The 14,209-nt window shown below is 31.8% G+C and overlaps 1 protein-coding gene across 2 annotated transcripts; it reads left to right on the top strand.

Annotated features, from left to right (window-relative positions):
* Positions 1-385: 385 nt before the first annotated feature.
* LOC143074522 (uncharacterized) lies at positions 386-6,566 on the top strand. Of its 2 annotated transcripts, XM_076249941.1 has the most exons (6): positions 386-501; positions 1,198-1,247; positions 1,600-1,708; positions 3,296-3,357; positions 4,453-4,524; positions 5,521-6,566. In XM_076249941.1, the coding sequence occupies exons 1-6, from the start codon at positions 395-397 to the stop codon at positions 6,525-6,527; spliced, it is 1,407 nt and encodes a 468-aa protein (XP_076106056.1). In that variant the 5' UTR covers positions 386-394; the 3' UTR covers positions 6,528-6,566. The 2 variants fall into 2 exon arrangements, with proteins under 2 accessions (XP_076106056.1, XP_076106057.1); XM_076249942.1 differs by lacking the exon at positions 1,198-1,247 and having other exon boundaries at positions 404-501.
* Positions 6,567-14,209: the final 7,643 nt, after the last annotated feature.

The following is a 14,209-nucleotide window of genomic DNA, read 5'->3' as shown; positions in this document are numbered from 1 at the left end:
AAAAACCAAAGGTGAAACATGAGCATTCCTAAAACATTTACACGGTTCATTTCCCGAGCATAACAAAACACATCGTACTCATTCATATTTTAATATTTCCATCTCATATATTAACAAATTTTCTGAGGCTACAAGAAAATGTTACTTTCTCAGCAATGATCCTTCATAACTTAGATGAATTGGCATTGCAAAGAAAATCAAAAGTAGCAAGTCCTTAATTTCAATTGGTTGACCAATTGATAATTAGTATATTAATAAAATGTTTAAATATGTTGCTATGTGTCAATTTTCATGTTAATACTATATATGACACACTAGTTAAATACTTCCTCATCATTGTATTGTTTTCAATCATGTTATTGTTCCATTTCCTGTTATCATCAATCGACATTGTATGGCTAAAACGATTATGAATATTATTTATCTGGCAAATATGTTAATTGTGTTAAGTAAAATCCAGTTTTCTTTGCAACTTAGTGGTGGTGTTTGTGATGACAAAGGGTATGTAAACTTTTATATAAATAAAATTGTGACCTGGCACACTCGTATTCCTGACTTGGTACAGGCATGATTCATGTAGAAAATGCTGGAATTAACCTGGTTTCATAGTTAGCTAATCTCTCACAAATATGTAATAAGAAACATACCTTTATGTGCTAGTTTGAGAGATAAAAGGGGTAGAAATTTCAGACATTTTCCCAAAATTTTGTTTTTTTTAAAACATCTCTATCCTTTGAATAGACACAGTTTACTTTTTTTTTTATTTCAACATATAAACACAAGCGGATTTAATATTGGCACATTATACAAATCTACTTCTCATAAACGCGTTCTTAATATGTACAACAGTTCTTTTAAAGTAATGAACTTTTAAAAAAGTTAACAAATGACTTTTTCATTATAATTGGTACACATAATTTCCATACGTAATCAAACCTTCTCCCATTTTAAATAAATGGATCCATGTACTCGTTTTTTAGTTTTAATGATAAAAATCGGTCGAAAAGTTGATTCATATCGGTTGATTTTGACCATTTTTATTGACTGACCCTTTTTGAATTTTACTTCGAGTTCGTTTAATTATAAAACTTTTATACTGAACAGCTACATTTGCGTAACACCAAACAAGAAATACTAAATACTCATAAATTGAGGAAATTGTAGCTACGATATTCTAATTGTCATACTTATTTACAGAAATGATGTATGTTGTTATAACTTTCAAAATATCAACGATGTGTGTACACGTAAGTGGTTATTATAATTATGGTTAAAATCTTTGTGAAATGTATTCATAGAACTCCTATCAAAATTATTAAATTCGTTCATTATCAGCCGAGTAATGTTTTAAATATATCAAACTTGGATTTGAAACCTTTCATTTTCGGATTTGAGGCCATTTACGTATTGATTTTTAGGAGTTATCAATCAAAATTTACAATAGTTACTTTTTTAAGTGTCAAGGTTAACAAAACGGTTACTTCAAAAGCATCTTAACAATTTTGAACACTTTGACAACGAGCGTACACTGGGTTAAAAGTCTAATAGACAACATTAAATCCGTTTATTGAGTAAAAAATTGTTTTTGCTCAATTTCAGCGTGCGAAATTGGAACTGTTTCCCTGCAGGACGGACGATGCCTTCCATGCAACGATAACAAGTACGGCTACAAATGCTTGAACAATTGTATATGCAATCATTCAGAGAGGTAATTAATATTTAGGACAAACCTTAAATAATAATAAATGCTAATGCATATCATTTCATATATTTTAACACATGATATACATAGAGCTATCACGATGACGCGATTTTATGGTGAGATAAGTAGTATTCACAAATATCTGATCCATTTGAAAATGTGGTTGTTTGCTTTAAGATTTGTACTTTCAATTGTTTTTCTTGTGTGCTTTATATAGGTCAATCTTTCTTGTTTTGATCATGTGTCGTTGACTTTGAATTATCTTTGATTATAAACAGTTATTACTACTTTATTGGTACTCCAGGTCATTATCGTTTTATTGTGTGTTTGATGCTTTGTATCATGGTAAATCTAGCCCATTTTCAAATATGTTGAAATCATGTCTCTGGTAAGGGAGAGTTGCTTGCACTGCAAACATCTTTCACTATGCCATATTCTGCAAATCAATGTACTGTCTTCAAATCAATGAAATGTCAAAAGTGTTCTTTAAAAACTGTCTTAGGTTATTGAGATCAGGGGTAAGAAAAAAAATTATGAATGAAATAAATATTTCAAATACAGTTTATTATGACCAATAACCACATTTGTAAAAATCCATGTAGGCATACACGCACGTACGCATTGTCAGTGGTAGCCCCAGACACCGGACGTCTATCTTCATTGCTGTTGAAGCAGTGGTAGTACATTTGATATATTGTCATAACCTGTTGTTTCTTTTTATTATCACCTGTCCCGAAGTGCGAAGTGAGCAATTCTCATCACTTGTCGTCCGTCGTCGTTAACTGTTGACACTTTGAACTTCTCCTAGAGAACTACTGAATGGAATGGAACCACACATGGCATGTATGGTCCTTAATGAATGTTGACCAAGTGTTGTTACTTTGAAGCCGATCTATCATTCTATATGGCTGCTAGCAGGGTACTTAGTTTAACCTAGGAATCTATGAGAAATACATTCAAATGTCTTCTTTTAGAGAAGCACTAAATGGAATGGAATATAACATGACATTTATGTTCCTTATGCAGTCTTGATCAAGGGTGGTTACTTTGAAGCAGATCCATCATCTTAGATCCCTGCCAGCGGGGGAAGTTGTTTAACATATATATGTTTTGATTAATTTACGGGACTAATATATATTAATTCAAATTTGGTTTCAATCATTTTTAAGGTATCTGTTATGATTTTTATCTATTTTTACATGATTTCCGGAACCATAGTAGGGTCAGGTGAACTACACAGGCCCTTGAGAGCCTCTAGTTATGTTAAAACAACTCTTCAAAATTGGAATTACGATTTTGAATTTTGAAAATTCTGAATTCAAGAATCATGCATAAACGGAAAAACATTTATTTTCGAAATTTGAAGCATCTCGAGCATTTGGAACAGTTTACTCTTCTTACTGACATTGAGTCGATACCTCTTCTGTTGCACGTTAAACCTATGGTAATACTTAACAAAGTATAAGGTGTAAGGTAAATTCACAGAATGGAAGCTAGTTGATTTTGGATAAATCAGAAATAAATTTCTAATTTTTTTGATCTTTTAAATTTAAAAGCTGCCTAACATTTGAGATTCTCATTTTTGTTTTCAAGGTGCGATGTAAAAGTAGGATGTATTAGAATGACAGTAACAACAACAGACGGCGACAATAAAGGTATTTACTTTAATAAGAGCGGAACTAACATATTTTAAACTATATTGAATATGAAATTTAAAACAGACGAATGATCTGGTATGAAATATATTATAGCAAAAAACTAGTAAATCAACCGTAACATATATACAACTGGAAGATCTTACATAACCAGTTCCTTAAAGAAACAAAATATTGAAGAAATGTTTTTGTTTTGTTTCAAATATTGTATTTGATAACTAACTCGCAATTGTCGGCCAGTTAGAATAATTTTGTTTTAGCCGGAAATCAAATACTTAATAAAGATACTTTAATGCATTCGGTAATATTTCTTATGATTCTTTTGAAATTATGGTAAGTAGGTTATAAACAAATTAAACGCTTGACTTAGTACAGAGAGTAGCATTTGGAAGCTTATATAAATGAGGATATGTTGCATGAATACCAATGAGACAAATATCTACAATATTTCAAATGATATGAATCTAAGCAATTATAAGCAAATCAATGAGTTAAACATATGCCATATAGTCGGCAATAACAGGCAATCATAATGAGAAATGGGAAGCAATTTAAACTAGAAACATTATTTGCTACTAAACAATTTACCAAAAACAATATGCTAGCCATTAATAACGACAACCACTGGACTACTGGCCCTTTCCTTAAAGAACATGAAGAATATTCCTGTTAATGGTGCTATATATCGAATAATCTCATTAATTGGCATACGTTATATTTGGACAACACTTTATAAAAGATACAACTAAAAAATACGACCCAATGAAAATTAAAGATCACTTGTATAATGTTAAAGATCACTGCCATGATTCATTGAAAAATTGAAAATAAAAACAAAAACTACATGTATTCTGTATTCTTAATATTCTCAGAGGATTGTCAGTTTAGATTTTTTGAAAACTATTGTCATACAATTGGTTTGTTGGGCAGAACAAGACATTTCAGACCATTGATGACACTTCATTTAAAAAGAACGATGTCCTCCATTAGAAACATCTATCATTGAAACCAAAACATCAGACTATAAAAATCAGTTTGCTTTTAAAGCTGATGAAGTTTGAAAGGATACATTTTTACATAAGCCTGTTTTATTAGTAGAATATAGTTTCACATCACAGACTGTTACTACCACTTATCTGTTCCGAAACAATGCTTCAAACAGTAATGGTAAGTAAATATATACTGTGGATTCATTAATATTAGTTTGATACCAATTTTCGGGGATTTCGTTGGTGTTGGGGAACCACGAATTTAATTATTCAACGAATTACAAATTTTCCAAAGGAATGTATGCAGACTTTGCCGAAACCACGAACATAAGTATCCACGAAACGTTTTCCTCAAACTAAGAATATTGGAATCCACGAAAATAAAGGAATTCACAGTAGTTGCATAACACATGTCATCATACAATTTCTTTTGCACCGTAATGTTATTTCTTATATGAAGCTTGAACATATGAAATATTTGTTTTGCGTAATGATGAACGTACTCTAAATCCGGGTGTTGTTTAAGTTGTCGTGGAAAAAAACTTAAATGTTAGAAATTATATGCATTTTATGGGAATAAAAATATTTTTTATCGCTGTGCTGGTGGCTTCAGCTGTTATCTGCTCTAAAATCGGGTTGTTGTCTCCATTTTCATAATAAATTTTATGAGTTGGATGTAAAAACATTGGCTAGCGGTAATGGAGAAGGTTGAGATCTCACAAAACATGTTCAACCACGCCGTATGTTTGCGTCTGTCCCAAATCAGGAGCTTCTGACCTATGTTAGTCTTGTATGTTTTTCTATTTTAATTCATTTATATGTTTTGGAGTTAAATGTGAGGTCCATTTTCACTGAACTAGTACATAATTCTATTTTGTGACCAGCTGAGTACCACTTCCAGGTGCGGAATTTTATCGCTGCATTGAAGACTCATTGGTGGCCTTCGGCTGTTGTCTGCTATTTGGCCGGGTTGTTGTCTCTTTGACATATTCTCATTTCCTTTTTCAATTTCAACTTGTACAGAAACTTATGACGTCAGCCCAATTTTTGTTCTTCCCCTATATATATATTTTTTTTGTTATGTTAACAATTCTGCGTCATTAAACTGTCAATGTTATACTCTTCTAGAGTTCTGCTATTTTATCATAACGCTTTATTTTTGTTGGACTTGTAGGACCTTCAAACATGGAATTGATTGTATACACACTCTGCGTTATTGGATTTCTGATAATAATTGGATTAAGTCATTTTGTTCGATCATACCGAAAACGATCTTCAATTAACATACCAAGACAAAATGGAGGAGAAGATATAGAAATGAGACAAGATATAGTTGAACCACCATACATTAAAATATACGATGAAATTGACGAGCACTTAATGGGAAAGGACAACAGTGACACTGCAGTAACACAGACATTAAGAAATTTAAATGCAAATGTACCAAAGGCGCATACTGATAAAATAACACGTAGTCAAGATGATACATCAAGTTATCTTGATCCATGTTTTGCAGAGGATGAAGCCGAAAATAAAAGTTCATCTATGGAATCAAGTTCAAGTAATTACTCGAACTCTGCCCTTGTCAATCAAGATCACACAGGATATCTCAATCCATACCAACCTATACGTGAAAGGCAACTAATATCAGATGGCTATGAAGTTACAGTTCATGTTCATAAAACTTCCGAGAGTTCATCTGGATCCGAGTCGACGGAAGAAATGAGTTCTAGTTATAAATATTCGCACGTTTATCAACAATTGCAAAAAGACCAACGTTCTAACAAACACGAATATGAGAAGGCAACAAAAACGTCGACTGATATGGATATTAATTTCAGTGAGAAAAATGAGATACTCACTAATAAAATCAGTAAGGACCTAAAATCTATCAATTTGCTAAATAGGGAGGAAACAGATAAAATAGATAATGAAATAGGACAGCTTAATGCACATTTATTCTATGGACAAACAATAGGGGATGCTTGTCATGGAGTTTCAGTGAAAACGCTAAATGAAGACAACGATTGCATTGACTCCACTAATAAATCACTGAACACAGATACAAATCAGATGTTGTATGACGGGGAGTGTGACGCACACAATGCACACGTTCATCATTGTGATATTTTGACGGATTACTTAGATATGCACGATCCTGTACACACAGGAGACATATAACAGACAGTCGGATCAAACATCTAGACAACTAAAACTATTATGAACGGCATTTGATTTTCTTTATTAGAGATTTAAAGGTAATTTAATGTGCGTTGTTGTATATAATGGAGTGACTTTAACCATAAAATAAAATTTGTAATGCACCCACCTAACACACGGCTAAATTATATATCATTCGAAAGCTACTCATCTGTTCTATCTTTTTTGCCCGGTCGTAAAAAAATCGTACAGTACAACGTCTGTCAAATCAAGATCAAAGGTCAAGGACGAATAAGTGCATATTTTCCAAGATGTCAGCTTGATTGCATATTTTGACTTCTATATAACATACTCAACCGCCAAAGAAACGTCGTATTTTTCGAAAGTCTAAATTTTCAAATGCATTGGAAAAAATATCTATTTCCTTTTGGTTTAGGAAAATTATCTGCAAATGATGCTAAGATTATGTTTAAATCTCCGTTATGGCTGACTACGTTCTAATAGTGGTCTGGATAGGTCCATGGGACATGTTTCGCAGTCATATGTCATGATGATGAGATGCATATTGTATCCGTGCCTTTATAAGGGTATTTAAGATGTGCGAACTTTCTGTGTCATCATAATCTGTTTAATGCAGTACTAATGCCATTATTTAATCCACGACAAAGAGAACAGGCAATAGGACGTTTGAATGCTGGACAAACTGCAATGTATGCACCACCAAACGTCTACGTGAACGCAACAATGCAACAAACAGTAGAACTGACCGTCCACGTACTCAAAGCTAATGGCTGACCTCAATTTAAATAAATCTGTGATATGGTAGTGAAAAAGTTTATCAATGAACAGTAAATGAACTGAAATGATGCGAATTTGATGAATAACAAGGATATTTATACGCCTATTCAATAAAAAAAATATAGCATTTATTCTTCCATTATGTTTGCCTTAAATTACTGCGACGTTTCTTTTGTCGTTCAGTATATATTCACATATGCAAAAAATTAAAACGTTTAACAGAGAGATTAACAGTCATTAATTTAACGCCTTTTTAAATATTTAAAGCGTATTTTTGATAGACAGTACATGTTTCCTGAAATTCGAGTAAAAGTTCAAAAATGAGTCAAAACTCATTTTTTCCCTTTCTTATGGATATGCTAATCACTTAAAACTAAGTAAAACCCTGTAAAAACTATTAAAGAAGTTTTTGACATCATCAATTTCCTATCATTATGCTTACTTTTAATCCAAGCGCAAATCATAACAACTCATGCGGTTGAATTGCCCAAAATACTGCAATCTGCGGAATCACAGCTTTTGAGTTCTTATTCCTTTTTAAACATGGTATGTGGTTAATATAAGATGTAATAAAAAAATCGTAAGAATCTGAAAAATCTAAAGTTTAAAAATATGTGCTAGCATCCTATCATTGCTTGATATATATATAAAGGGGGAGAACTGTGCGATTGTAATCTGCGTTGTAGCTTCATTATAAAGATGGACGTAGTGAAAAGAGCTTTTATATATTTAATGTAGAACATAAAAAAGAAATTGAAAATATGGACAACAATGAATTGAAGAAAAACATATTATTATTGATAAAAATTGAAATTTCAAAGAATTCAAAAACTAATAAACATTATAAAACATAAATTCACCAAAAAGAAATAATTTTGAGGAAAATGTACCATTAATATGCTACGATTCTAGTTACAACTAGACTTCTGGAATAGCTTGACTGACTTGTTCCTTTTTTATACGAGGCTTACTGCATGCAAGAGCTTCTTATAACGATTGAAAAGAAGCTACCATTAGCCTGAAACATCATGTTCCACTATATAGATGATGTTCTCTCACTGAATAATACAAAGTTTGTGACAATGTTGAACACGTATTCGATTGAAATTGAAAGACTGAACAGATACAGTTAACTCTATCACATATCCTGAAATGGACGATGAGGGGCGGTTGAGAACACATTTTACGACAAAAGAGGAGTCCATCTACCAAATCGTAAAATTTCTAATTCTATGTAGCAACATTACAGCAACACCTGCATATCTATATTACTAAAAACAGAGACCGAACTTATTGAGCTGCAACACCTCTAAAACTATAAAAAGTCGGAAATATTTATGGTTTGACGTATAAATGTAGTGTTTTTTATTTCCTAAATTTGTCTTTGCATGTTCAGTCGACGTACTGCCCGCACATTTTTTTAAACTATTTCTTTCAAAACTTGCAACTGATTTTGCGGCGTCTTCTTATGGAGTATGTATCTCCAAGTTGATACAATATTCCAGCGCATGCATTTACTTTTGCGATAGTGGATTACTATTCACAATGGAGCAATTGAATAAAGGCAACTATAGTATACCGCTATTAAATAGTCATAATTCGATTTAACTGAAACAAATCCGGGTTACAAACCAAAACCAAGAGAAATGCATTAACAACAAAATAACAGAAACCTGAACTGCTAAAAAAGAAACCAAAACAAAACAAACGCCAACATACATAGAAACATACTATTTGATAACAACTGATATATGCCTGACTTGGTACAGGACATTTGAAAAAAATGGTGGTTTGAACATGTTTTTGAACCAGAGTTCAGATACAAAGTTGAAAACATCCTTTGAAAACTTTTATGAACTCAACTACAAGTTGGTTGACAGTTATGAAATATCTGATTCGCCAGATGACGACGGATCAGTTCTAATCGACGTAACCTAAATACCGTCATCTCTGCCTTAAATGCCACCTATAGAATAAGTTTTGTCATAGAAGGACTTACATGAGCCACAAGACATGTGTCACATCTGGAACAGGATCTGATTACCCTTTAGAAGCCCCTGCGCTCAACCAAAATATTTTTTTGAGGTTTGTGTTACTCAGTCTGTACTTTTATAGGTTAATAATACTGCAACTTAATACCAGTTCCCTGTAACCATCAAAATTGTGTGGCCACGCATATTCTTCAATTTTCTTTATTTTGCAAATAGATGATGATATTTATGTCTAATTAAAAAAAACATAACTTATTAATCAAAAAAAAAAATTACGGTTGCCATGGTAATTTAACCAAAACAATTTTCTTCCATTTTTGCCATGCAAATAGGCAGAAAATGGCATTTTTGTGCGCTATTTTTTTATATGTTGTGTTTCTTTGTATATATTCATCTTATGTTCTTTCAATAGACTTTGTCTGATTATTCAATAAATTCAAAATGAAAGATTGTTATATCTTTATAGTTTTGGAATAAAACTACACCAAAAGGACTAAATTTCCAGTTTTGGCCAAACAAGAAAACTATTAAAAATGGTGGTTTTTCATTTTAATTTAAATTTTCATTTATAGAAAATGCACATGGGTTAGGACTATTTTTTTCAGTTTTGCAATTTAACAGTATACTTACTAATACTTTTGTAAAGTTTCAGCTAGGGGAAACTTATATTTACTTTTTTTTATCATATCTTTAAAAAATGTCACAGACGGAACTATATATCTGCCTTTTCAATTTCTTACTCAATATGTTAAATTAATGTACACGAAATACAATCAAAAGAAACTTCTTTTTTTTAATCCTTTTAAATGTCTTTAAAGTAAAATGAAACAAACCATGAATCAAAGGAGCTTAAATAAAACCATGAACTTAAATTAAATTACAAGAGACGAACAACAGTTCACAAAACACAGCACAACATGTAAACGGTCACCGCCTAAAACAGCGACTGTTATTATGAGGTCCAGAAGGGCATTCAAACTTTTCATCTTTAAATAACACAACTGCTTATAATGTTTTACATACACAGTGACCTGCATTTGTATTTTAAAAGCATATTTTGAAAACACTTGAAACATCTTTTATTCGAATAGTTAAAGAGATTAAACTTCTTAACAAACATAATATGTAGAATTCTGTCAAAACTACAGTTAATATTCAGAGAAATAAAATCATATGGAAAAATTATTTAATCGAGACTACATTATTAACAAATAAAATTTTGTATAACTCTTTGATAAGTATATAACTAGAGTCTTCAATAGGGATAAACAGATGGCTTAGAATCCTACCAATACATAAACTCTTAATATGAATTCATTGAATATATGACTGAAAATAAATTAAAAATATTTAGATGGAAATTATTACATTATATTCTCTTTAAAAGAAGTAAAATAAATTTTGATATTAAATTGCAACATCTGGTATTTGGATATAAAATCACAGATAGTAATTATTATTTTTTGAATTATATACTTACAGTATTAAGTTTTTTCTAATTATAAGTCATACTATGTATCCGAGCAGAGAACAAAAACTGTTGATGTCTTTAGTATTTTTGAAAATGAATTTAATAAAAGAATAGATGCATATAAATCAAGATGTCTAATGTTATTGTCAATTAGAAAGAATGTTTAGCATTGATAAATCTCTGCATAAGACAACTATACATCCTTTATATTATTTTTTATAAGTTAATAAGTTGGATCAGCTGTTTATTTCCCTGGATAATCAGTGGAGTGTAACAGGATAAATCAAGAGAAGCTTGGACTCTTGGTGAAATTTGTAACAAGCAAGATTAAATAAATAAATATTATTATGTTGTTAAAAAAATATAATATGTATCTAACACGTTTTTAAACAAATAAAAAATGCAACAGCATTATATTTAGTTCATAGTTTTACTCGTGTTATTACAGTTCATATTGTTACTCATGTTATTACAAACCCGGTAAATAGTCTAAAGCGGTAGGTCACATTCATGAAAAGGGAAGGGGATTGTAGTTTAGTTATAAGACACATATTCGATATCATCTGTGAACGGTTATTCCATAACTGTCAACCAACTCGTGATGGCGTCCGTAAAATTTACGAAGCGAGTATTTCAACCTCACCATTTTAAACTTTTAAACGATAGTTACTTATTTCAATTTGGCCTACGATTTAGTCGCACAGTTACAAAAGATAAATAAGTTTGACACTGAACAAATATATTTTACCTCAATAAACTCGTATATTTCTTTTCGAACTTTAAATATCCCTTCAAGTATTATTGAAAATCATTCTTCTCCCTGATATTAACAATTCGTGATGTGTTATCTTAACATAGAATAACAAAATGATCGCTATTTGCAGATTGCAGATTTTTGGGCAACTGCAAACACTTCAATAGAAGGCTGTTCTATGAACAATAGCTAAGAATTGCATCTTAAAATTATACAAAAAATATTCCTTGACCTCAAAAATATACATTTATCTATTTTTTGAGCATACAAATACCGATCCCCCAAGATATTTTGCTTTTTCGACGGTTTCCGTCTTAAATGAAAGTGGCCGCTTTCGTGTTCATTCTTAATATTGGAATGTAAATTGTATTTGATGATCAAACATAACATATATAAAGGTTGAGGATGAACACGGATGTGGCCACTTTCATTTTTGACAAAAACCATCTGAAAAGTGACAATTTTTGGCATATTTGATAGATTTTTCATATTTAAGCTAGAATCGGGGCGTTTTTAATGAGTAAATCAGTTAAAATCTTTTACATATACCTTTTGAATCAACTAAAATAGACACTTAAGGGATTAGAAAGTGTCTAAAATCTTTCGTCAGATGAACTTGAAATTTGAGGCCAAAATCGGCCCTTACCGGACCTACTCCTTCATGATACAAGAACTAGGAAATTGCTTTTTGTTTAATAATCGCCAACAAAAATGAATGTTTATCAATGACCTTTGACCTTGATTTTACAGAAAATACACCGTACAATTTTTTTACGATCGGGCAAAACAGGAAGTACAGATAACAGACTTTCGAATGATATATAATACAGCCGTGTGTTAGGTGGGTGCATTAAAGTCGTTAACTAAGCGTCTTTTTGAAATATGTCACTCGCCAAATACATTTACAATGTAAGTATCCATTGGTCAGTTGTGCTTCTGTACATCTGATATGTATGTTACGTCATTTAAGCATGGTACTGCGTTTCAATAGATTTGCGTCACTAACATAGCTGATTGTCTCTTTATAAACTCTGAGAAAAGTGAAATCAGATTATATGGTTAAGCAAACATTATACAATACGTAACACCATCATGTTAGTACTAAAATGTGTAACATACAAAGATGATATATACTGGTAAGATATCAGCGAATTGACAAAACAGATTGGATTCCCAAATGTTTTTCTGATAGGCTTTTTTAACTTTAATTGCTTGGATAAAAAGCTATGTGGTTTTTTTATTTAGTGATCCATTACAACCGTGGGCTTCATGTTTAGAAAAACCCACCCCGTTGCAACTAATCATATATTTAGTACCGCACATCCTATAAAAAAAAACGTTCTGAACGTTATTCTGAACTAAAAAATCCTGGTAAATTTAAGAACAAAATTGAGAATGGAAATGGGGAATGTGTCAAAGAGACAACAACCCGCCCAAATAAAAAACAACAGCAGAGGGTCACCAACAGGTCTTCAATGTAGCGAGAAATTCCCGCACCCGGAGGCGTCCTTCAGCTGGCCCCAAAACAAATATATACTAGTCCAGTGATAATGAACGCCATACTAATTTCCAAATTGTACACAAGAAACTAAAATTAAAATAATACAAGACCAACAAAGGCCAGAGGTTCCTGACTTGGGACAGGCGCAAAAATGCGGCGGGGTTAAACATGTTTGTGAGATCTCAACCCTCCCCCTATACCTCTAACCAATGTAGTAAAGTAAACGCATAACAATACGCACATTAAAATTCAGTTCAAGAGAAATCCGAGTCTGATGTCAGAAGATGTAACCAAAGAAAATAAACAAAATGACAATAATACATAAATAACAACAGACTACTAGCAGTTAACTGACATGCCAGCTCCAGACTTCAACTAAACTGACTGAAAGATTATGATTTCATCATATGAACATCAGGCACAATCCTTCCCGTTAAGGGTTTAGTATCATACCATCATAACATATATGAGAAGAACATAACCCGTGTCATGCCAACAACTGTTTTTAGAATAAATGTGTTTAGTTCCGATGCAAAGACCTTATCAGTGACTCAATATTAACGCCAAAATATGCAATCTTTAATGACTTGACAACAGTATCGTAATACATGTAGAATAAACCACAACTTAACTAGGAATTGAAACTAAACAGTCAGACATAGTATATACATGAAATACAAATAATGCATATTTACATATAATGTAGATATAATACATTTGTCAAGCTCTCATAAAACAAGCCTAGCTATCAACAAGTGAGTACTTTTTCACCTCATCGCAAAAGAAGTTTTAAATTGACAAAAGTAGAAATTTCGATGTAATAAGGAAAAGCTGAAACCAACAGAAGATACAACACACGCAATCCAACCGATAAGGCAGAAATTCAATATGAAATGGGTAGCTATAAAAAGGAAGAAAAGAATAAAACAAATATGTTTTACATTATAACAAACCACTGCAATTCCCAACAAAAAAATCAATACTATAATTATGGTCGTCTATAAAAGGCTATATTAACATACAAAATATGACACAATTATAAAAACGACACTGAATTAACTACAAGCTTCTTACTTTAATGAGACAGGCATAAACAGAATGATGCAGCGGTAAACACTGTTGTAAGAGCTCAACACTCCCTTAAACCAGGGACAGTGAAGTAACAGTACAACATAAGATCAAAATATA

This window comes from Mytilus galloprovincialis, chromosome 5 (genome assembly GCF_965363235.1).
Source record: "Mytilus galloprovincialis chromosome 5, xbMytGall1.hap1.1, whole genome shotgun sequence".
NCBI classification, from domain to species: Eukaryota; Metazoa; Mollusca; class Bivalvia; order Mytilida; family Mytilidae; genus Mytilus; species Mytilus galloprovincialis.
Note: the sequence above shows the minus strand (reverse complement) of the source record. Positions and strands in the feature narration are given on the sequence as shown.